At 46.7% G+C, this 21,833-nt stretch overlaps 1 protein-coding gene across 22 annotated transcripts in view; it reads left to right on the top strand.

The window, feature by feature from the left end:
* Positions 1 to 5,971: 5,971 nt before the first annotated feature.
* Positions 5,972 to 21,833, top strand: part of LOC146351500 (uncharacterized) — a 77,567-nt gene continuing 61,705 nt past the window's right edge. For 19 of the 22 annotated variants that reach the window (XM_084847436.1, XM_084847434.1, XM_084847428.1 and 16 more), the window contains exon 1: positions 7,982 to 8,181. Coding sequence is in view for 6 of the 22 variants with exons in the window: in XM_084847424.1 (XP_084703550.1) it covers positions 8,106 to 8,181 (76 nt within the window). In the remaining 16 variants the exon portion in view is untranslated. Of the gene's footprint in view, positions 6,057 to 7,981; positions 8,182 to 21,833 lie in introns of those variants that run through there. The other 3 variants (XM_084847419.1, XM_084847423.1, XM_084847430.1) reach the window with 3 other exon arrangements.

The raw sequence follows: 21,833 nt of genomic DNA on the forward strand, positions 1-21,833 counted from the left end.
CTACAGGACATCACGTGTTGAATCTCTTTGCTTGGACTGATACTGCTTCAGCTTCCTGTGAAACTCAGAAGTTAGCCTACTGTTCCATGGGTTTTAGGTCATCCTAATGAAGGCACTATGATACAGTTCCTATTGGAAAAAAATGGCTCAGGTGCTGTTCTGAGGGCTTTTAAACAACAGCTGCTCAACAAGCTATTACAGCAGCAATGTAAATAGTAACAGAACTGGGTCTGGGCTTTTACTGTGCACTCCTATGCAACCTGGTGGTCTCCAGAGGTGCTTGACTACAACTTCCATCACCCCAGGCCAATGTGCCCAGGTTAGGAAAGGCTGCAACATGCAGCACAGCCAAGCTTTGCTTCTTCCAATCCTAGTCAATTCTTCCAATTTTTTTCTTACTTGCCAGTTCAACACTTCAGGCTTCAGAGATGGCTTGCCCCTATACAGTAACCTAACTGTATGCTATGGGGAAAGGGCTGTGGCTCAGTGCTACAGCACCTGCTTTGCATGGTCCCAAGTTCAATCCCCAGGAAGGGCTGGGAAAGACTCCTGTATAAAGTCCCTGGGAACTGTACCAGCCAGGACAGGCACACGGAGCTAGATGGATCCACGACCTGACTTGATGTAAAAGCAGCTTCCTGGGCTCCTAACACTTATTTAAAATTCTTCCCATCACTTGGTTCTCTGAGATGCCTGAGCCAGTCTCTTCAACTGTCATACTAAAAATGTGTAGGCCTCCCATCACAAATTTAGTCCCCATGTGAAAGTCTGGGATATAAAGCAAAGAAGAATTGGTACTGGAACGATACAGAGGGAAACACAGTGCCCCCTAAGGCAGCCTTCTTCAACTTGGTGCCCTCCAGATGTGTTGGACTGCAGCTCCCAGAATGCCCCTACCAGCATTCTGGGATTTGTAGTCCAATACACCTGGAGGGTACCAAGTTGAGGAAGGCTGCCCTAAGGACTTTATTGTTATTACATTTATATCCTGCCTGTTTTCCTCTTGCAAGAACCCAAGTTGGCTTACATGGTTCCCCTCCTCTCCCTTTTTATCCTCACAACAACCCTATGAGGTAGGGCAGGCTGAGAGACTGGCCCAATGCCACTCAGTGGGCTTCATGGCCAAGTGGGTTCTAGAACCCAGATCTCCCGAGTCCCAGTCCAACACTCTAACAACACCACCACCACGCTGGCTCTCTTTGAATGCCAGTCCCCCAAACAAATCCTTGTTATTCACGTTGGATTCCTGCTGTTAAGGGCTCAAGTCTGGCAGCCATGTCCTCTGACAGCATACTTCATTCCATTCCGCCTTAGTTTTCTGCCCCCAACCCCCTACACAAAACCAGTTAGTATTCCATGGCCACTAAGCACATGCAGTCCTCATTGGTACCAGCAGAACTGAGTGTTCAGGGCTGGACAACTTGTGGCTCTCAAGGTGTTTTGGCCTACAACTCCCATTAGCCCTAGCCAGCATGGCCAATGGTGAGGGATCATAGGTGTTGTAGGCCAAAGCATCTGGAGGAGCACAAGTTGCCCACTCCTGGTATGTGGGATTATATGACTGTAGTCTTCTCCTGGAGAAGTATATGTTTCTGAAGCTCCCAACAAAGGATTATCTTTTGTAGAGGTAGGCAACCTGGTTTCCTCTGGATGTTTTGGATTACAACCCCCATAATCTCTGACCCTTGGCCATGCTGGCTGGGGCTGATGGGAGTTGTAGGCCAAATCATTTGGAGAGCACCAGGCTGCCTACCCATTGGGTTTGATATACAAAATACTGTCAGAACATAGATGAGGCTCTCTTTTTTGGCGTGCAGCAAGTACTGAATTGAAACAAAACCAAAGAATGCTTCATTTTGACCCATTACCATCTAAAACAAAAGCAATCCTATATATCAGGGGCGGGCAAGTCCCATCTTCCCTAGCCTATGCTGGCTAGGGATGATGGGAGTTGCAGTCCAAGAACATCTGGCAGGCCACAAGGTGCCCCCCCTGGCTAAACATGTCTACTCAGAAATAAGCCCCATTGAGCTTTATGAGACTTACTCCCAGGTAAGTGGGTACAGGATTGCAGCCTTAAAGACTAGCAAATACATTGGGGTATAAGCTTTTATGAGCCAAAACCCAATTCATCAGATGCAGGATAAATTGGGTGGTTATATATACACCAGGAGTAGAGAGTTAAGCTTCTTCTTCTTTCTTTAACTGCAAGGTGAGGCGAAAATACTCATTTCAAGGGACACTGCAATAGCTGTGGCAAAGTATTGTGAAGAGCACAAATGTATAGATTTGATTAGATCTTGTATCTGAGAGATCCAAATCAGAGCAGGTGTGATTCACTCCCAACTACAGCTGCTGGTGACCAATTGCATAAAAGACTGACAATCTGTTTTGTTAGTGAGCTAGCCACTCCCAGCCTCTATTAAGTCCAAGTTCTATAAATCTTCCAGTGATTTAACAGCCTCATGCTGGAGTCTAGCTTTGAAACCTTTATGTGGTTGTAAGATTAAAAACTGCTACAGGAAATCATTCCTACAACTAAACAGTCAATCAGGATGTAAAATTTGACTCATTTGGAAACTCGTACTGGACAGTCTTAGGTAAGAAGAATATTCCTCAGTCCTGTATCTGTATAATATGCACAATAGTGACTCAACTTGCTGGGTTGTTAGGAGGAAGAAGGCAATGAGAAAATATTTCAGGTCTCCTTGAGCACCATGAATATAGGCTACAAATCCAAACCAAGATCACATGTGTCTTTTGTGAGTCACAAAGACAAGGATAACACTAGGGCTGCCACCCAATTAAAGATGTTTTAGGCTGCAATCCTAAATACAGACAGCAAGATCCACAGAACGAAGTGAGACATATTTTTGAGTAACATTATTGCATGTATTGAATATTACAGTTATATCCTGCCTTTCCTCCAAGGAGCTCAAGGCAGCATACATAGTTCTCTCCCCATTTTATCCTCACAACCACCCTGTGAGGTAGATTAGCTTGAAAGATAGAGGGGGAGTTTGCACATCACGCTAAGACACCCTGCGAATAAGCCACCATGAGTTGGTTGTTCACTCGCTAACCCAACAGATAATCAGGCTTGTCATGGCTGGCTCTGTAGCTGGTCCCAACAACCCATGACCAAGTCACCCTGCTGGGTTCAGACAACACAACAAGTCAACCTGGGTATCAACAAGCCAAAAAGCAGCCGTGGGTTCTCAGGGTGGCTTGTTTGTGAAAAATAAGCCACCCTGCAGAAATTGCATTGGGTTCACACAACATGACAACCCACTATGGGTGATCAGCCATGGTGGGTTGTTGTGTTGTGTGAACCAGGTCAATGACTAGACCAAGCTCACCCAAGGAGCTTTATAGCTGAGTATGGATTTGAACCTGGGTCTCCCCAGTCATAGTCCAATACTCTAACCCAACCTGGAGCCCTCCAGATGTGATGGACTACAACTTACACCATCCCCACCCAGCATGCCAGCCAGATATGATGGGAGTTGTAGTCTATCAATCTGGAAGGTGCCAGGTTAGGGAAGGCTGCTCTAACCATTACACCAAGCTAGCTCTAACAGGTTTGCATGACTAGACGATTAACTGTGAGTTTTAAATCAGTGAAGGGTGTAATCCTATGTATATTTAGACAGAAAGAGTCCTGCAACTCCCAGCATTCCTCAGTCAGCATGGCTGGATGGGGGATGCCGGGAGTTGCAGGACTTTTTTCTGTCTAAACATGCACAGGATTGCACCCCTAGCTGACTAAAACACAACCGCCCTATACAACAGTCATAGAAAAAAATTGTGATTGTGGTTTTAGGCTGCAATCCTAAATACAGAGAGCAAGATCCACAGAATGAAGTGAGACATATTTTCGAGTAAACATTATTGCATGTATTGATTACAGTTATATCCTGCCTTTCCTCCAAGGAGCTCAAGGCAGCATACATAGTTCTCTCTCTCCCCATTTTATCCTCACAACCACCCAATGGGGCCTTCTTTTAGCTAAAGGAGTTGTTCAAAATGCTCCACCCAAAGGTTTAATACCTCTCCCCAAACCCACTTACCTGAAATAGAAACTCAGGGAAGGAAATATGAATACAGGTGGGGTTAGGATGGCTCTACAGGTGTCTGTGAAATATACACAAGACATGTGAGAGGTTACTCCAACCAGACAGAATATAGGCTCTGTATTTTGTATGTCATCCATTTATTTCTGGCCCCTTACTTTATTTTCTTTTTTAAGACCATACCAGTTAGATCTTACACATCAGCAACATTGCCTCCCTTCACAGCAATAAGGCACAGCTCAGTGGTATCATTCCATATTCAAGAATAACAGTTGTTCAATACATCACACAAAATGGAGGCAGTAGAATTCTGGACTGTACCACTGGAGGTGGAGAAAAATCACATTTTCCAAAGTCTCCCCATGTAAAAAGCTCAGTATACATAGAGAATTGGAAAATCAAAGAAAAAGGTCTAGTGTTGCCATCTTCCTGATATGCCAGTTCTCTACATGCAGGGAGTTTTTTTATTGGGGGAGGGGCATTCAAAAATGCAGTTTCCCCACCTGCAGTGAGAGGTGGCACAGCTCAAGAATTCTGCCATCTCACTGCACCACCTCATTCTGTGCAACAGCCAAGAGATTTGAATCTCAACAAAATTTAGAGAAAGTATTCATTGGGCTTGGAGCCCAAGGCAGTATTTTCAGAATGTATTATTTTTTTAAAATGGGAATGAACATATGGCTGTGCCTTCAAGCTCAGTACTGTCTACTGACCAGCAGGAGTTCCCTGGGGGTTCAGGCAGGGGTCTTCCCTGGCCTTGCCTGAAAATGCCAGGGATTGAACCTGGACCCTTTTGCATGCCAAACACGTGTTGTGCCACTGAGTTGTGGTCCTTCCCATAGCAGAGGAGTAGGCAACTTGGTGCCCTCCAGATGTTTTGGACTACAAGCACCCATAATCCCTGACCATTGGCCATCTTGGCTGGGCTTATGGGAGTTATAGTCCAAAACATCTGGAGGGCACCAGGCTGCCTACCATAACATATCACCACTAAAAGCTATAGAATTCTTAGTTATCTTCCCTTTGCTAGGTCAGCTTGAAACCATCGCATATATGGCTTTAAACTCTGCTGGAGTCAATAATATGACTCTTTCGCTTTAATCCACTACCCAAATGGTACCAGAGAGGCTCCTTTTTTTAATACTGATTTTTGTTTTATTAATTAGTTTACATTTATATCCCATCGTCCTTCCACTGGATTGATGATACTCCAAGGGATGCAACATGATCTCCCCCCCCATCACTCTTCTTTTTTTTCCTATAAAAAACCCACACCATCCCTATTCTTGAACAGAAGGGGAGCCCTGCTGGGTCAGACTAAGGGCCATCTAGTTCAGCATTCTGTTTGCACAGCAGCCAACCAGATGCCCATGGGAAGCTCACAAGCAGGACATGAGGGCACAGCACCCTCCCGCTTTTTTCATGAATGTCAAAAGCTCATAGCCAGTATTCTGAAAGTTGGTCCAATAAGAGAGCTCTTGCCTCACTTGGACAGTATTCATCATATCACTTTAAGGATGCCCACTAAGTAATCCTACTCAAGAAGGGGAAGTGGAGTAATGGATCCTCTGACACTTGTTAAGCCTGGCCACCAGGGCAAGACTTGTGGGGAAGCAGTGGATCTACAGGACTTTTCAGCCTGGCAGATCTTTTTTCCAAACTTGTCCCCCACTGAAATCAGTGAGGAGGGGGCAAATTAAGTACAGCAGCTTTAAGATAGCATAGCCAAGGGGCCTGATCCTAGGACCTCTTGGGCAAATGTAGGGGCTTCAGATCCAAAGCCACCTGCCTCCTGCCCCTAGAACACCAGCAGTAGAAGGAAAGAGGGTTTCCATGGGTGCCAGGGTGGACGCGCCCTCCCCACTGCAAGCAGAGAGGCTTCATTGCCCCACCTTAGCCTCCTCGGACAGCTGTCTTAAAGGGTTAGGACTGCACTGTTATTCACATGAAAAGCATTAAGACCAACCAAAATGTCACAAAATAGTAAGTGAGCTTTCAAGTTCTTTATCAGGTTGAATGCTAAGCAAAGTGGAGGAAGGGAGAGAGAAAAAGGCTGGCTTGATGTTGTAGCCATAATGTCTGCATTGGTCAGAGCTTTAAGATGGTATTGGGGGGGGGGGGATAGGCTGCAATCTTAAACCCACTTACTTGGGAGTAAGTCCCATTCAACTCAATGCTGCGTAGACATGTGTAAGATTATCTAGTTATAGTGCCATCCTATGTCTGTTTACTTAGAGGTCTGTTCCACTGTGTTCAATGGGACTTACTCCTTAGCATGTAGGATCGCAGCCTTAGACTCAACTAGGTACTAGGCAGATTTCAAATTGTGTTATTTATTCCAGGAAAGCAAGGGAGGCAGGCAAAGACCACTCCAGAACCTGCCGTCTCATCTCCCCCACCCTGAGCCATTTATACCAACTGCCTTGTGAGAAGGATCCCGACAATATATGTTATAGTAATTTTATTAAGGCACAGTCCTATGCATGGTTAGACAGAGAAAAGTCCTACAACTCCCAGCCAGCATGGCTGGCTGGGGAATGCTGGGATTTGTAGGACTTTTTTCTGTCTAACAGTGCATAGAATTGTGCCCTTAATGTATTTAATTGATGTTACTTGTAAGCTGCCTTCAAAGGATCTGTATCCTGAAAAGGAGGATATAAATAGTTAAGTCAAAGTCAGCATGGACAGCACAACAAACTTAAAAAAAACAAACCCAAAACAATTTACCAAATAATATTGACTCACCTCAATACTCCTGAGTGTGCTACAAGTAAGATGAATGATGCTCCAAACTTCTTTGCTGGCTTGACTCTTCACTGCAGAGAGAGGTTTGAGAACTGAGCAGAGTTTCTCCACCCATCCCCACCTACCTTACCATCCACATGGCTATTAACTCACTTCCACACCCAACCAAATCCCAGTGACTAATCACTGGCAGGGAGAAAACACACATGGTTTTAAAAGTTGCCTTATCTTCTCACAGGCAGTACCCTGAGGACAACAGTGACGGCAGAGCTCTGTATCTCTGACCCACTTCCTGGTGTCCAACTATGAATTCTTTTGTACTCTTCTGAAGTAACCCTGCTGGCCAAGAACCAACCTTGCAATGCAGTCAGCCATGCTACCAACAAGGAGCATCGCCCATCTGTGTTTAGTGGGGTTAGGCAGAGCACATGGAACCACAACACTGTTGTGCCTCCTCCAGTGCTGTGGCTGAAAGAAAAAGAAATGGGTGGGGAAGATTATACCCTCCTCCTTTGGCTGCCAGAAACAAAAAAAGAAGGAAAAAGGAAAGAAGGGCATAAGGTGTGTGGGGGGAAATGTGTCTACCAAATCAGAGAGGAAGAAAAACACCAGGAAGACTGCAGGAATTAAGATTCTAATTTTGTTTTAAACACGTTCTTCTTTCTCAGTTTTTGGGTGGGTGGAGGCTGCTCAAAAAGACCCACAAAGCACCGTTTGGCTGGCAGGATAGCCCGCTGCGGGCATCAGTCTTCCTAACCAAAAGATGTGGCATGCCACCTTAAAGGATAACCCATTTACAATGGCATATACGCTTTGCGGAGTCCACACTGGATCTGCTGCCAAGACCATACATTTGTTAGGCTTTAGCCGGGGCCGCAAGAGGCCCCTTTTTTTTTGCCGCAACTGATTAAAACCAGCGATGCCCCCCTGAGATCATAAAAAGAGTAAGTCCGCTCCAAATCCAAACGGCCTGCAAGCTCCAGCAACAAAAACAGCTGCAGCGCGCCGTCCGTGCTGCCGGAAGGACCGCGGCGCTTCTCTCCCTCCCCTCGGGCGGCCGGAATCGCTTGCACGCTTCGTCTTGATGCATTTTTAATAGCCAGGTGGGGAGGGCGAGAACGAAAAAGGGGATAGAAATAGCTCCGAGCAGGGGCGAAGAGCGCAGACTAGAAATGCAAAGGTAGCTGAGATCGGATGAAGAAAAAAAAAGCTGTTACTGCAGCAGTGCTGCGTGCGGCGGAGAGGAGGGTTTTTTCCTCCCCTAGGGAAGCTCGTTGACCTACCTCGATGGGGTTTTGTTCCTTGCCGAAGAAGAGAACCTCCGTCCGTCTGTCTCTCTCCCTCCACCCCCCGTTGCGCGCCGGTAAGACCCGTCCGATCTCCGCTTTTATGGGTGGGAAGGAAGCCATTCCAGGGAGCGAGTCGTCTTGTTAACGTGTGCGACCCGCGTGATGCGCCACGCGGCGCGGTGGGTATTTCCACCAGCTCGAGACTAAACTGGTGGGATTGGCCGCCCTTTAAAAGCGCACTTGCCCCACTCCCGCTTTAACAGATACGCCCGAGGCACACCAGCCACGTGGCGAGAATGTGGCTCTGCAGGACCGGCCCAGGGGTCAGCGCGCGCTCCCCGCCCTGCGACGCATCGCCGCCGCTTCCTGCCCTCTTCCCTGCAACGCATCGCCACCACTTTTTAGCACCTTTGCTGTGCTCCCTAAATAACGCTGCTGGCTTGCGTGACCTTGGTGCGTGCAGTCCGCTGGTTCTACTTCTATGGTATGCATTTTACACGTTTTTAGAAACGTGTAAAATGGACATTTATAAAAATGTGCGCTTCGTATTTTTTAAGAAGGGCTTCACACATCACAACGGACAGGCACAGAGGCGGGAGCGGGAGTAGGCCACTGCCCTACCTTTACCTCCTGTTTGGCATAACCTGTGGCAGGAGGTGCATGCATAGGGTCTTTCACAGGTGATGCCAAACGTGTGTAGGCGGCAGGCCTTTGGGTATGATTCTGCTTCCCTTCTAGCATGTTAAGTGTAATGTGTGAAGGATTCCAAGTGCCCCATTTGTACATGTGTTTTAAGATACTTCAAAGCTTGGATGGCCATCCTGCATTGCAGATCTTGCATTGAGCAGGGGGTTGGACTGCATGACCTCTAAGGTCCCTTCCTACTCTATGATTCTATGTTTGTTGTTTATTCATTCAGTCACTTCCGACTCTTCATGGACCAGCCCACACCAGAGCTTCCTGTCGGCCGTTGCCACCCCCAGCTCCCCCAAAGTCGAGTCCGTCATCTCCAGAATATCATCCATCCACCTTGCCCTTGGTCCGCCCCTCTTCCTTTTGCCTTCCACTTTCCCTAGCATCAGCATCTTCTCCAGGGTATCCTGTCTTCTCATTATGTGGCCAAAATACTTCAGTTTTGCCTTTAAGATCATTCCCTCAAGTGAGCCGTCTGGCTTTCTTTCCTGGAGTATGGACTGGTTTGATCTTCTTGAGTCCAAGGCACTCTCAGAATTTTCCTCCAGCACCACAGTTCAAAAGCATCTATCTTCCTTTGCTCAGCCTTCCTTATGGTCCAGCTCTCACAGCCATACGTTACTACAGGGAATACCATTGCTTGAACTATGCTGACCTTTGTTGTCAGTGTGATGTCTCTGCTCTTCACTATTTTGTCAAGATTTGCCATTGCTGTCCTCCCAAGAAGTAAACGTCTTCTGATTTCCTGGCTGCAGTCAGCGTCTGCAGTAATCTTTGCGCCTAGAAAGACAAAGTCTGTCACTGCCTCCACATTTTCTCCCTCTATTTGCCAGTTCTCAGTCAAGCTGGTTGCCATAATCTTGTTTTTTTTTAGGTTTAACTGCAACCCAGCTTTCGCACTTTCTTCTTTCACCTTTGTCATGAGGTTCCTCAGCTCCTCCTCACTTTCAGCCATCAAAGTGGTATCATCTGCATATCGGAGATTGTTAATGTTTCTTCCAGCAATTTTAACTCCAGCCTTGGCTTCATCAAGCCCAGCACGTCGCATGATGTGTTCTGCGTATAGGTTGAATAGGTAGGGTGAGAGTATACAACCCTGCTGTTCTCCTTTCCCGATCTTAAACCAGTCCGTTGATCTGTCCGTTCTTACCGTTGCTACTTGGTCGTTATACAGATTCCTCAGGAGGCAGACAAGATGACTTGGTATCCCCATACCACCAAGAACTTGCCACAATTTGTTTTGATCCACACAGTCAAAGGCTTTAGAATAGTCATTAGTCAATAAAACAGAAATCGATGTTTTTCTGAAACTCCCTGGCTTTCTCCAGTATCCAGCGGATACTGGCAATTTGGACTCTAGTTCCTCTGCCTTTTCTAAACCCAGCTTGTACATCTGGCAATTCTCGTTCCATGAATTGCTGGAGTCTACCTTGCAAGATCTTGAGTATTACCTTACTGTCATATGAAATAAGTGCTACTGTTCGATAGTTTGAACATTCTTTGGTGCTTCCCTTTTTTGGTATGGGGATATAAGTTGATTTTTTCCAATCTGTTGGCCATTCTTGTGTCTTCCAAATTTGTTGGCATATAGCATGCATCACCTTGACAGCATCATCTTGCAAGATTTTAAACAGTTCAGCTGGGATACCATCATCTCCTGCTGCCTTGTTATTAGCAATGCTTCTTAAGGCCCATTCAACCTCACTCTTCAGGATGTCTGGCTCTAGCTCACTGACCACACCGTCAAATCTATCCCCAATATTATTATCCTTCCTATACAGATCTTCCGTATATTCTTGCCACCTTTTCTTGATCTCTTCTGCTTCTGTTAGGTCCTTGCCATCTTTGTTTTTGATCATACCCCTTTTTTCCTGGAATTTACCTCCGATGTTTCTAATTTTCTGGAAGAGGTCTCTTGTCCTTCCTATTTTATTTATTTATTTATTAAATTTATTAATTGCCCATCTGACTGGTCACCCAGCCACTCTGGGCGATGTACAACCCCCATAAAACAATTTAAAACAATAAAATTTTACCATAATTTTTTTTTTTAAAATACCCTAACCCACCCCAAATGCCTGCCTGAACAACCACGTTTTTAATGCACGACAGAAGCTCATTAAAGAGGGGGCATGACGGAGTTCCCTAGGGAGGGAGTTCCACAGAGTGGGGGCCACCACAGAGAAGGCCCCCTCCCTCGTCCCCACCAGTCTAGCTGTCCTGGCTGATGGGACAGAGAGAAGGCCATCTGAGGCTGATCTTGTTAAGCGGCCTGTCTGGTGTTGCTGGAGGTGCTCCTTAAGATAGGCTGGGCCGGAACCATATAGGGTTTTAAAGGTCAAAACCAACACCTTGAATTTGGCCCGGAAAACAACTGGTAACCAGTGCAACTCCTTCAGCACTGGAGTGATGTGATCTCGCCGGCGGCTGCCTTTAATCAGGCGAGCCGCCACGTTCTGTACCAGCTGCAGCTTCCGAACCGTCTTCAAGGGTAACCCCACGTAGAGCGCATTACAGTAGTCCAAACGAGAGGAGACCAGGGCATGTACTACCGATGGGAGCAGATGGTTGGGAAGGAAGGGGCGCAGCCGCCGTATCAGATGGAGTTGATACAGCGCTGTCCGGCTCACAGCTGACACCTGAGCCTCCATGGACAGCTGGGAGTCCAAAATGACCCCCAGGCTGCGGACCTGGTCTTTCAAGGGTAGCCGTACCCCATTCAACACCAGGTCAACATCCCCCAGCCTCCTCTTGTCTCCCACCAAAAGTACCTCTGTCTTGTCAGGGTTCAGCTTCAGCTTATTCCTCCCCATCCAGCCACTCACCGTCTCCAGACATTTGGACAGGGATTCTACGGCCAACCTTGGTGAAGATTTGAACGAGAGGTAGAGCTGCGTGTCATCCGCATATTGATGACACCGCACCCCAAACCTCCTGATGATAGCCCCCAGTGGCTTCACATAGATGTTAAATAGCATCGGGGAGAGGATGGAACCCTGTGGCACCCCACAAGTAAGTGGCCACGGGTCCGAAACCTCCTCTCCCAGTGCTACCCTCTGGTACCTGCCGGAGAGGAAGGACCGGAACCACCGCAATACAGTGTCTCCAATGCCCAACCCCTCCAGGCGGTCCAGGAGGATACCGTGGTCAACGGTATCAAAAGCCGCTGAGAGGTCGAGGAGAACAAGGAAGGAGCATTCACCCCTATCCAGAGCCCTCCTCATATCATCCACCAAGGCGACCAAGGCCGTTTCTGTCCCATGCCCAGGCCTGAAGCCCGACTGAAATGGGTCTAGATAATCAGTTTCTTCCAAGTGTGCCTTCAGCTGCACTGCCACCACCCGCTCAATCACCTTGCCCAAAAATGGCAGATTTGAGACTGAGCGAAAGTTGTTCAGAACTTGAGGATCCAAGGAGGGCTTCTTTAAGAGCGGTCTTATCACTGCCTCCTTGAGGGCTGATGGCATCACTCCCTCCTCAAGGGAGGCGTTCACCACCGCCCTGATCCCTTCACCCAGTCTCTCTCTGCAGCTCATAAGCTCTATTCTATTACATCTTCTTCTGCTTCTGCGCATTGCTTGTTTAAAAATAATTCCTTATCTCTTCTGGCTAACCTCTGGAATTTTGCATTTAAGTGGGCATATCTCCCCCTATCACTGTTGCCTTTTGCTTTCCTTCTTTCCTGGGCTGCTTCCAGTGTCTCAGCAGACAGCCATCTTGCCTTCTTGGTTTTCTTTTTCTTTGGGATGTTTTTTGTTGCCGCCTCCTGAACAATGTTGCGAACTTCTGTCCATTGTTCTTCCGGGACCCTATCTACTAAATCTAGTCCCTTAAATCTATTCTTCAGCTCCACTGCATATTCATGAGGAATATTAGTGAGCTCATATCTAACTGATCTGTGGGTCTTCCCTATTCTCTTCCCTAGTCTGATTCTAAATTGTGCAATAAGAAGTTCATGATCTGAACTACAATCAGCTCCAGGTCTTGTTTTTACCAACTGCATAGATGTCCGCCACCTTTGGCTACAAAGGATGTAGTCAATCTGATTTCAGTGTCAACCGTCTGGTGAAGTCCATGTATAAAGTCGTCTCTTAGATTGTTGGAAAAGAGTGTTTGTTATGCACAGTGAGTTGTCTTGGCAAAATTCTATCTGCCTATGTCCCGCTTCATTTTGTTCTCCCAGACCATGCTTGCCTGTAATTCCAGGTGTCGTTTGACTACCCACCTTAGCATTCCAGTCTCCTTTAATGAAAATAACATATTTTTTTGGCGTACAATCCAGTAGGTGCTGCAGATCCTCATAGAACTGATCTACTTCTGCTTCTTCAGCATCTGTGGTTGGGGCGTATGTTTGGATCACTGTGATGTTAAATGGCTTATCCTGAATTTGAATTGAGATCATTCTGTCATTTTTTTGGATTGTATCCAAGCACTGCTTTAGCCACTTTATTATTACTTATGAAGGCTACTCCATTTCTTCTGTGTTCCTCTTGTCCACAGTAGTAGATCTAGTGGCCATTTGATGTGAAGTGGCCCATTCCAGTCCATTTCAGTTCACTGACACCCAAAATGTCTATATTTAAACTTGACATCTCCCCAATAACCACATCCAATTTGCCCTGGCTCCTAGATCTTACATTCCAGGTCCCTATGATGTGTTGATCTTTAGAACATCGGATTCGTCGTTCACCACCAGCACCATCGGCTGCTAGCCATCCTTTCGGCTTTGAGCTAGCTGTGTCATCACATCTGGGGCTAGTTGAACTTATCCTCTGTTCCTCCCCAGTAGCATTTTGACCATCTTCCGACCTGGGAGTCCCATCTTCCGATGGTATACCGACATAATGATTCTATGTACAACTTTTTAAAAAACTTGAGTGGGATAATGGCTCTCAGCTGGTCAGTGTGCTCCCTTATCCTATCTATGTTTGTCTGGAAACAAATTTCATGGAGTTTAACAGAACTTACTCCCAAGGTAACTGCACTTAGGACTGTAGCCTTAGCTGTGTGACTTGTTCTCAAGTGTCTGTGCTGTGACTCCTTATGTGTGCCAAAAGACTGCACCACCACCACCGACATGATACAGATTTGCTCTGAACACTGTATATAATAAATTATATGAATAGAGGCACATTTCAAAATAATTACTATAATGTATTTGGTTGGTTGGTGGAGAGTGAGGGAAAAGGCCTGCTGGTTGGTGTGTGGTGTATAGAAGGGCTAGGAGAAAGCTGAGGGAAGAGTGAATAGCTAAGGCCAGGATTAGGGATGTAAGAACTCACCCTAGTTTGGGTTCTCCAGGCACTCCCTGAAGCAGCACCCCTGCTCGCATCCCCCCCAAACCTGCGCTAGAGCTACCCACGAGTTTGGTGAATTCCCAGTGCTCACCCTGAACCCGTTTGGTGAGTGCTGCCATTTTCACGCCTTTGATTTCTGCATAAAACAGTAAGTTAAAAAATGTGCGTATTCAAATATGCACAGTTTGGAGCTGGTAAAGCTAAATAAGCGCAGTATTAGAGGGATTATACTCTAATATTGCACATATTTAGCTTTACTAGCTCCAAACTGTGCATATTTGAATATGCACGTTTTTTAAACTTCCTGTTTTATGCTGAAATCAAAGGTGCGAAAATGGGTTCGCGGTGAGTACTGGGGAGTGTGAGCAGGCACGAGCAGAGGGTGAACAAGGACAGCGTCTCGGCAGGTGCAGCTCTGGGGTCGTGGGCGGGGGTTGCTTGACGAATTCCCAAAACCCAAACTGTACTTGCGACATCCCTAGCCAAGATGTTAAGCTATACCCTTTCTGTGGGATAACCGTACGGGGCTGGTAAAGATCAGTTGTAGGAAGCAGAGGGTGTGTTATGCCAGGAAGCTGCCCTAAGATCTTGCCAGAAGGAGCTTATGCAAGCAGGCAGTAAAAACCCAGCTAAACTGTCCAAGCAGCCAGAAATACAACAGGAGGAGCTTTGGTTTCAGAGGAAGACTGTACCCTAGAGCTGGATGTGGCTATAAGTGTATTTGGCTGGGGTGGAGGTTTCGGGAATTTAGCTTGAGGTAAAATAAGTCATTCAAGACTTGTAGTAGCAACATTGTCTCTTGAGTTTTTAAGAAGTGTCAGCAAGCATACTTGTGAAAACCCCAAAGTGAATATTGGTATTCCCTTATATACAAAATATCCCCTTAATAAAGTATTCTAACAGAATTGGTGGCAGCGGAAAAGGGTCAGCTTGTGGAACCCTTGTTATAGTGGAGAGTTATAGGGGAGAGTTCCTTAGGCCAAGAATTATAAGTATTTCCTATAAATAAGAAACCCCATAGATGGGATTGCCCAGTGAAGGAGCAGTTGCCCTGTGGGTGGTGGCAGTGTTGGGGAGAGGAAATTCCCTATACCTTCAAATAGAGAACTGTCCTCTGTAAAATAGAGCACATGGCCTTCTTTGCTATGACCTTGCTGGAGAGAGGAAGCAATCCTGGGACAGTTACTTGCGATCAAATCATACTAAAAATAGGACTGGCCTGGCAGGGGACCTCGCAATACCATATATTGTATTGTTGCATACAGTACAATAATACATATTATTGATATAGTTACATATTTTTGTCAATATGCTTTGCTATGAACCACTTTAGGTGTAGCATATATGGAAAAACAGCATACAAATAAAATGGCTATGACTATATACTCCTTAAAAGAGATTGATCCTGCTTGTCACACAGTGCAGGCACCAATTACAGTATTGTACCTACTTTGTAGGGTTGCCTGGCCTGTTCCTTTTTCACAACAGGACTTCTGTGCCTTTCATAATTTCATGACAGGGAGAAAATCATATGGTGAAGCTATCACATCATATACCCCTAACACTGTGGCCATACCAGATGTTGTTGGATGCAACTCCCATCAGCCCCAGCCAGCATGGCTAATGGCCAGGAATAATGGGAGATGTCGTCCGACAACTTATTTAATTAATTAATTTCATTTCTATACCACCCAATAGCCGAAGCTCTCTGGGCAGTTCACAAAAATTAAAACCAAGGAGCACACAATAAAACAATATAAAATATATAAAACATTAAAAACACAGTATAACAATACAACCAGACTAAAACCAGAATAAAACCTAGCAGCAGTGCAGTAATTTAAAACAGCAAAGCTTAAAGTCTAGAAAGCTAAAATGCCTGGGAAAATAAAAAGGTCTTCACCTGGTGCCAGAAAGAATACAATGTAGGTGCCAGGCGAACCTCACTAGGGAGCTCATTCTACAGCCAGGGTGCCTTAGCAGAAAAAGCCCTCCTCCTAGTAGCCACCCACCTCACTTCCTTTGGCAGGGGCTCACGGAGAAGGGCTGCTGAGGATGATCTTAAGGTCCAGGCAGGCACATAATCCTTCAGGTAACCTGGCCCCAAGCTGTTAAGGGCTTTGAATGTTAATACCAGCACTTTGAATCGGGCTCGGAAATGGACTGGCAGCCAGTGCAGCTGGAAAAGTACTGGCGTAATATGAGCTTGTTGGCCAGACCCTGTTAACAATCTTGCTGCCCTATTTTGGACCAGCTGAAGTTTCCGGACTGTTTTCAAAGGCAGCCCCACGTATAACGCATTGTAGTAATCCAGACGAGAAGTTTTCAGAGCATGGATAACTGTAGCTAGGCTATCAATGTCCAAATAAGGGCATAGTTGGTATACCAGCCTAAGCTGATAAAAAGTGCTCCGTGCCACTGAGTTCACCTGTGCCTCAAGTGACAGTTCTGGATCCAAGAGCACCACCAAACTATGAACGTGATCCTTTAGGGGGAGTGCAACCCCCTCCAGAACAGGTTGAATATCACCTAGCCAGGCAGACGAACCACCCACTCACAGTACCTCCATCTTGTCTGGATTGAGTTTCAGTTTATTGGCTCTCATCCAGTCCATTACCGTGCCCAGGCCCTGATTCAGAACAGCCACTGCCTCACCTGGGTTTGATGAAAAAGAGAGGTACAGCTGGGTGTCATCTGCATATTGATGGCACCTCAATCCACACCTCCGGATAACCTCCCCCAGCGGTTTCATGTAAATATTAAACAGCATGGGGGATAAAATAGAGCCCTGTGGAACCCCATGGCATAATTGCCATGGCACAGAGCAGTAATCCCCCAGAACCACCTTCTGGAGTCAGCCATCCAAGTAGGAGCGGAACCACTGTAGTGCAGTGCCTCCAACTCCCAACCCAGACAACCTATCCAGAAGGATACCATGGTCGATGGTCTTGAAAGCTGCTGAGAGGTCCAGGAGAATCAACAGGGTCGCACTCTCCCCTGTCCCTCTCGACAACAATGAGATGTTTCCCATCCCTGCCATAACAAGAAAGGCTACATCTTGAAGTTCTCTGGGCTGGGCTAGGCAGAGAGCAACCCTGTTTCTTTAATTGGCAGTAAGCTGAGGATAAGGACGAAAACTGTAAAGGTATGTAGTCCTCTTTATAGAAAGCATTTACTTTCAGACGTTTGATACATCCTCTTAAGGGTGTATCAGTGATAATGTTTGTGGATCTAATATTCATGCTAGCACTGGTCAACAAGTAGTTTTGGGCCACTTTGAGGATGGGGTGGTGGGTGGGCTGGCCAACCCCCCTACAGTGATTAGATGCAAAGAGGGACAAGAGTTCCCCTTACCTTTACCTTTAATAGTGGTGGGAAAGCTTCACCCTTTTTCATGTCAGCATGGTAAGATGGTCAGCTGAGCAAGGCTTATGGTCACAAGCCTCACCTCCCATGCACATCATTTGCTTTCATTTGGTAACTGAAGAACCAGAGGGTACCTCTTCCAATTGTTGGAGCTGGCTCAGGATTCACCAGTCAGTCGTTCCCTATGCTCAATGGTCATATGGTTTTGAGAGACAGATCTGATTGGTTGGTCTTCTCTGCTTGTATGCTGTAGAATTGTTGGATACGCTTGGTATGAGATTGCTTTAACACCTTTTAGACTTGTGATCTTTTTTGTAGTGAATGTAGGGTCAGAGCTGTAAGCTGATGTATTATAGGGCAGTGTTGGAACTAATTGACAGTTAGAGGCAGTTAGGTATGTGAATTGTTAAGTTACTGTTCTTTGTTGCTCATTTCAATATCCTTGTATCAATCAGTATAATCACACACTGTTAGTTTCTTCAGAGTGAATCAGGCATGTTATATGAGCAACCCTGAGCATTTTAGAAGGGCAGGAAAGTTAGCTAAATAAATAGGTCTAAGGTGACTTGGCATCTCCACATTATGTAATGCATGAAGTAGTGTTTAGCTATCAAGTTCTGTATAACTCAAAAGCTTTGGACCAAAAAGTTTTGATCTAGAAAATAAATTTGCTAACTTTTCAACCAGTCTTTGTAACACAGCCTTTAGGGGTACAGTCCTATGCCTGTTTAGACAGAAAAAAGTCCTACAACTCTAAGCATGTCCCAGCTAGGGTGGCTGGCTGGTGAATGCTGGGAGTTGTAGGACTTTTTTTCTGTCTAAACAGGCATAGGATTGATTTCACCTGTCAGGGTTCCCCTTATGATCTGGATCCCCTGAGCAACTCAGGATCTCTTGCCTCCTTAAGATCTCTTGCCTCCTTAAGATCTGAGCAACTCAGGATCTCTTGCCTCCTTAAGAGTCCCACCTTCCTTCTTTTACCTTCTTTCCAATAACATGGGGTTTAGGCTGTAGACGTGGGGTGATTGGCAGTCTAGACATAGGGTTTAACCTAGGGATGTACGAAAGTGACTTACCTTTAACAAAATTTGATTCGAGATGGGGGGGAGGCGCTCCGTCCCTCCCCTGCCCCCCAAATTCTGGCCGGGGGGGAGGCGCTCCGTTCCCCCCCCCCGAATCCTGGCCGGCTGGGTGCGCAAATGGCTGTTTACGTAAATGTTTACGTAGCCTATCATGGCTGATTTAAAAGAAGAAGAAAAAATGCGCGTATGCAAATGGCGGCGCCCATGGGCATCGCCATTTGCGTTCCTTATTTTGACACGTCTTACTCTACGTAAACATTTACGTAGACTACGGCAAAAATAAGGGGAACGCAAATATTTGCGTTCCCCTTATTGTCTCCGTCTTAGTCTACGTAAATGTTTACGTAGACTAAGACGTGTCAAAATGAGGAACGCAAATGGCGGCGCCCATGGGCGCCGCCATTTGCGTACGCGCGTTTTTTTCTTTTAAATCAGCCGTGATAGGCTGATTTTCTTTTAAATCAGCCGTGATTCTTTTAAATCAGCCGTTATAGGCTACGTAAACATTTACGTAGCCTATCACGGTATTTTTAAAAAATCTAGCCGTGATAGGCTACGTAAATCTTTACGTAGCCTATCACATTTTTTTTTTTTTACTGGAAATGGCGGCGGCGGCAGCCGGTCGGAAGACCGGCCACCGCCGCCGCCGAACTGCCGCTGAACTGCCGCCAGAGCCGCCGCCGCCAGGAACATTCGCCCAAGGTAAGTCCCGTCCCGGGGGGGTGGCAGGGGTGGCGGCAGACCGTTTCCTAACCGATTTCGGGGGACCGAATGTGCTGGCATTCGGCCTCCCCGAGATTTGTGGCAAAATTCTCTGACATCCCTAGTTTAACCACAATAGTTTACTGGTTAGGGATGTTGCGAGTGTTTGTTTGGGGGCTTGAGCTTGGTGAGTTCCTGCCAGTTCAGCCCCCCAAATGCCAGTCTGTGGCTTCCTGCTCTTGCCCGGCTTGGCACATGCACAGTGGCCCCTGCTCCCTGCCTGAGCGGTAACAACAGGAAGGGAAGCCTTTCAATCCTGCCGCCGAGAGCAACTGTGCTGTTCTCTGCCAGTGCTCGGCAGAGAGAGGTGCAGTTGCTCTGGGCGGCGGTGGTGGGCGAGGCCCTCTCCCGTCATCACCACCGCCCAGAGCAACTGTGCCCCTGTCTGCCGAGCATTGGCAGAGAAGAGTGCAGTTGCTCTGGGTGATGGGAGAGGGAAGCTCTGCTTTCCCCTCCCATCACCGTGCCGCTGCCAGGAACTACTGCGGGGCTTGGCAGAGAGGGATGGAGTTGCAGTAGTGGCGGCAGCGGCAGCACTCGCTGGGCCCCTGTGAACCAACAGCCAGCTTGTGTCCCAGTGCGAGCCAGGTCTGGCAGTGGGCAGGGTTCCAGCAAGTGGGTCACGGGGCAGATTTATGTGAGTTCGCACCACCCTATTACTGGTAAATTAAAGCAAGCAAATTACAACTAAGGGTATTTACAGAATAGAGCTGAGTGATACAAAGGCATTAAGAGAAGATTAAAAGTTCAAACACACAAATTCCTTTGCCCTAGCTCCAGGCTGCTTCTTCCTGCTCCCTCTTCAGGCTCTGGTCTCCCCAACTCTGCTCTTACTGGCTCTCTTACTCTCTTTATATACTCTCCTCCCTCAAAACCAAAAGTTCTGTTTCAGACCTGAAGAGATGCGCTTAACTGGGGAAATGAAACTGAAACTTAGCCAGGGAAATGAAATTACTCCTCTCAGGGATACCCAGGCCTCTAAGCCTGACCTTTTCCCCCATTCCCTCGTTTGCTCTGTAGTCCTCAAGCCTTCACAGCTCCCTAAGGGCGCAGTCCTATGCCTGTTTAGACAGAAATAAGTCCTGCAACTCCCAGCATTCCTCAGCCAAATTGACTTATTTCTGTCTAAACAGGCATAGGATTGCGCCTTAAGAGTAGGTTGATGTGCAGACACTAGCAGGTGGTGATGTTCATTTCCATGTAGTGGAACCTAAATCTAAAGTTTCAGACTGTAATTTTTGAATTTCCATGCCACTTGGCACCATTTTTTTCCCCGTATACCTGGGTGAGGATATAATAGATATGGGCTAATGCCAACACCATGCAAGAGGACTTCTGCTCATGCAACAGGACTTCCCCTTGCAGTCTTCTCACTGCAGACCCCAAATGCTCCCCAGATCTGCTCTGGAGGGTCCCCTAAGGAGAGGAAATCTGTTTGGCCAGGGGTTTCTATTCCTCTGGCAGATAACCAACATTGGATACAACCCTATGTATGTATATGTATATCTGGTAGCTTGTAACTATATACGTATAGGCACATATATTAGTGCTGTGCCAAAAATTTCTTCCACATCTTTTTTGACAATTCTCATTCAATTTGATAGAAAAGACATTGCTTTTGGAAAGCAATTCAGAGGAGATGAAAATTTCAGAGAAATTCTCATGGGTTGGGTTTAGGTTTCTTTACCTTACTTAGTATTTACCTTACTTAGTATTTACCTTACTTAGGAGGTGGCCGAGGAGTGTGTACAGGTGTCGTTGTACAATCATCTCTTCAGCAGCCTATAATCTCTTTAGCTTCTCAGATATCAATTAAAGTCCAGGGGAAGACATCATGTGGTAATTCCTCAAGTATAGCTAGGGATGGCGGAGAATTCTGCCACGGACTCAGTGAGGCCAGATTCTAAAGAATCTGGCCTGCCAGAGTCCGTGGTGGAACGGAACACTTACCTCCGCCTCCCCACAGAATCCTCTTTGGCCAGATCCTCTGGCTCTGGATTGCCAGCGATATGGCTGCCATGCTGTATCACTGGCTGAAGGGGATTGACTGTGGATGCAGATGGCATCCAGGATGCCAGTTGTGGCTGTAAAGGCCGTAGTTTAAGGTAAATGCAGCCATAAATGGCTGCATTTATCTTAAACTAAGACCTTTACAGCCGCAAATGGTGTCCTGGATGCCATTTGCGTCCGCAGTCAGTCCCGAGTCAGTCCCCTTCAGCCAGCGATACGGCATGGCGGCCATACCACTGGTGCTTCAGAGCTGGCTGGAGGCTCTGCGGAATTGCTGTAGAGCAGACCCAACTAGAGAGGATTCCGGGGGGAGGAACGGATCGCCTCCCTCCCATGGGCAGATTCCCCATGGACCGGAAGGTAGGGAATCAGCCCATCCGTACGTATAGCTTAGATCAGGAAGTGCAGGCAGCTAGGGAGGCTGCAGAGCAGTGGGGAGATGTGTAATAGAAAGGCAAAACACACACAGCATCCTCAGCCACCTTGCAGTGATTAGGTAAGCTCAAACAACCACCA

This window comes from Heloderma suspectum, chromosome 3 (genome assembly GCF_057233095.1).
Source record: "Heloderma suspectum isolate Gila_16-S chromosome 3, 16-S_ref, whole genome shotgun sequence".
Lineage (NCBI taxonomy): Eukaryota > Metazoa > Chordata > Lepidosauria > Squamata > Helodermatidae > Heloderma > Heloderma suspectum.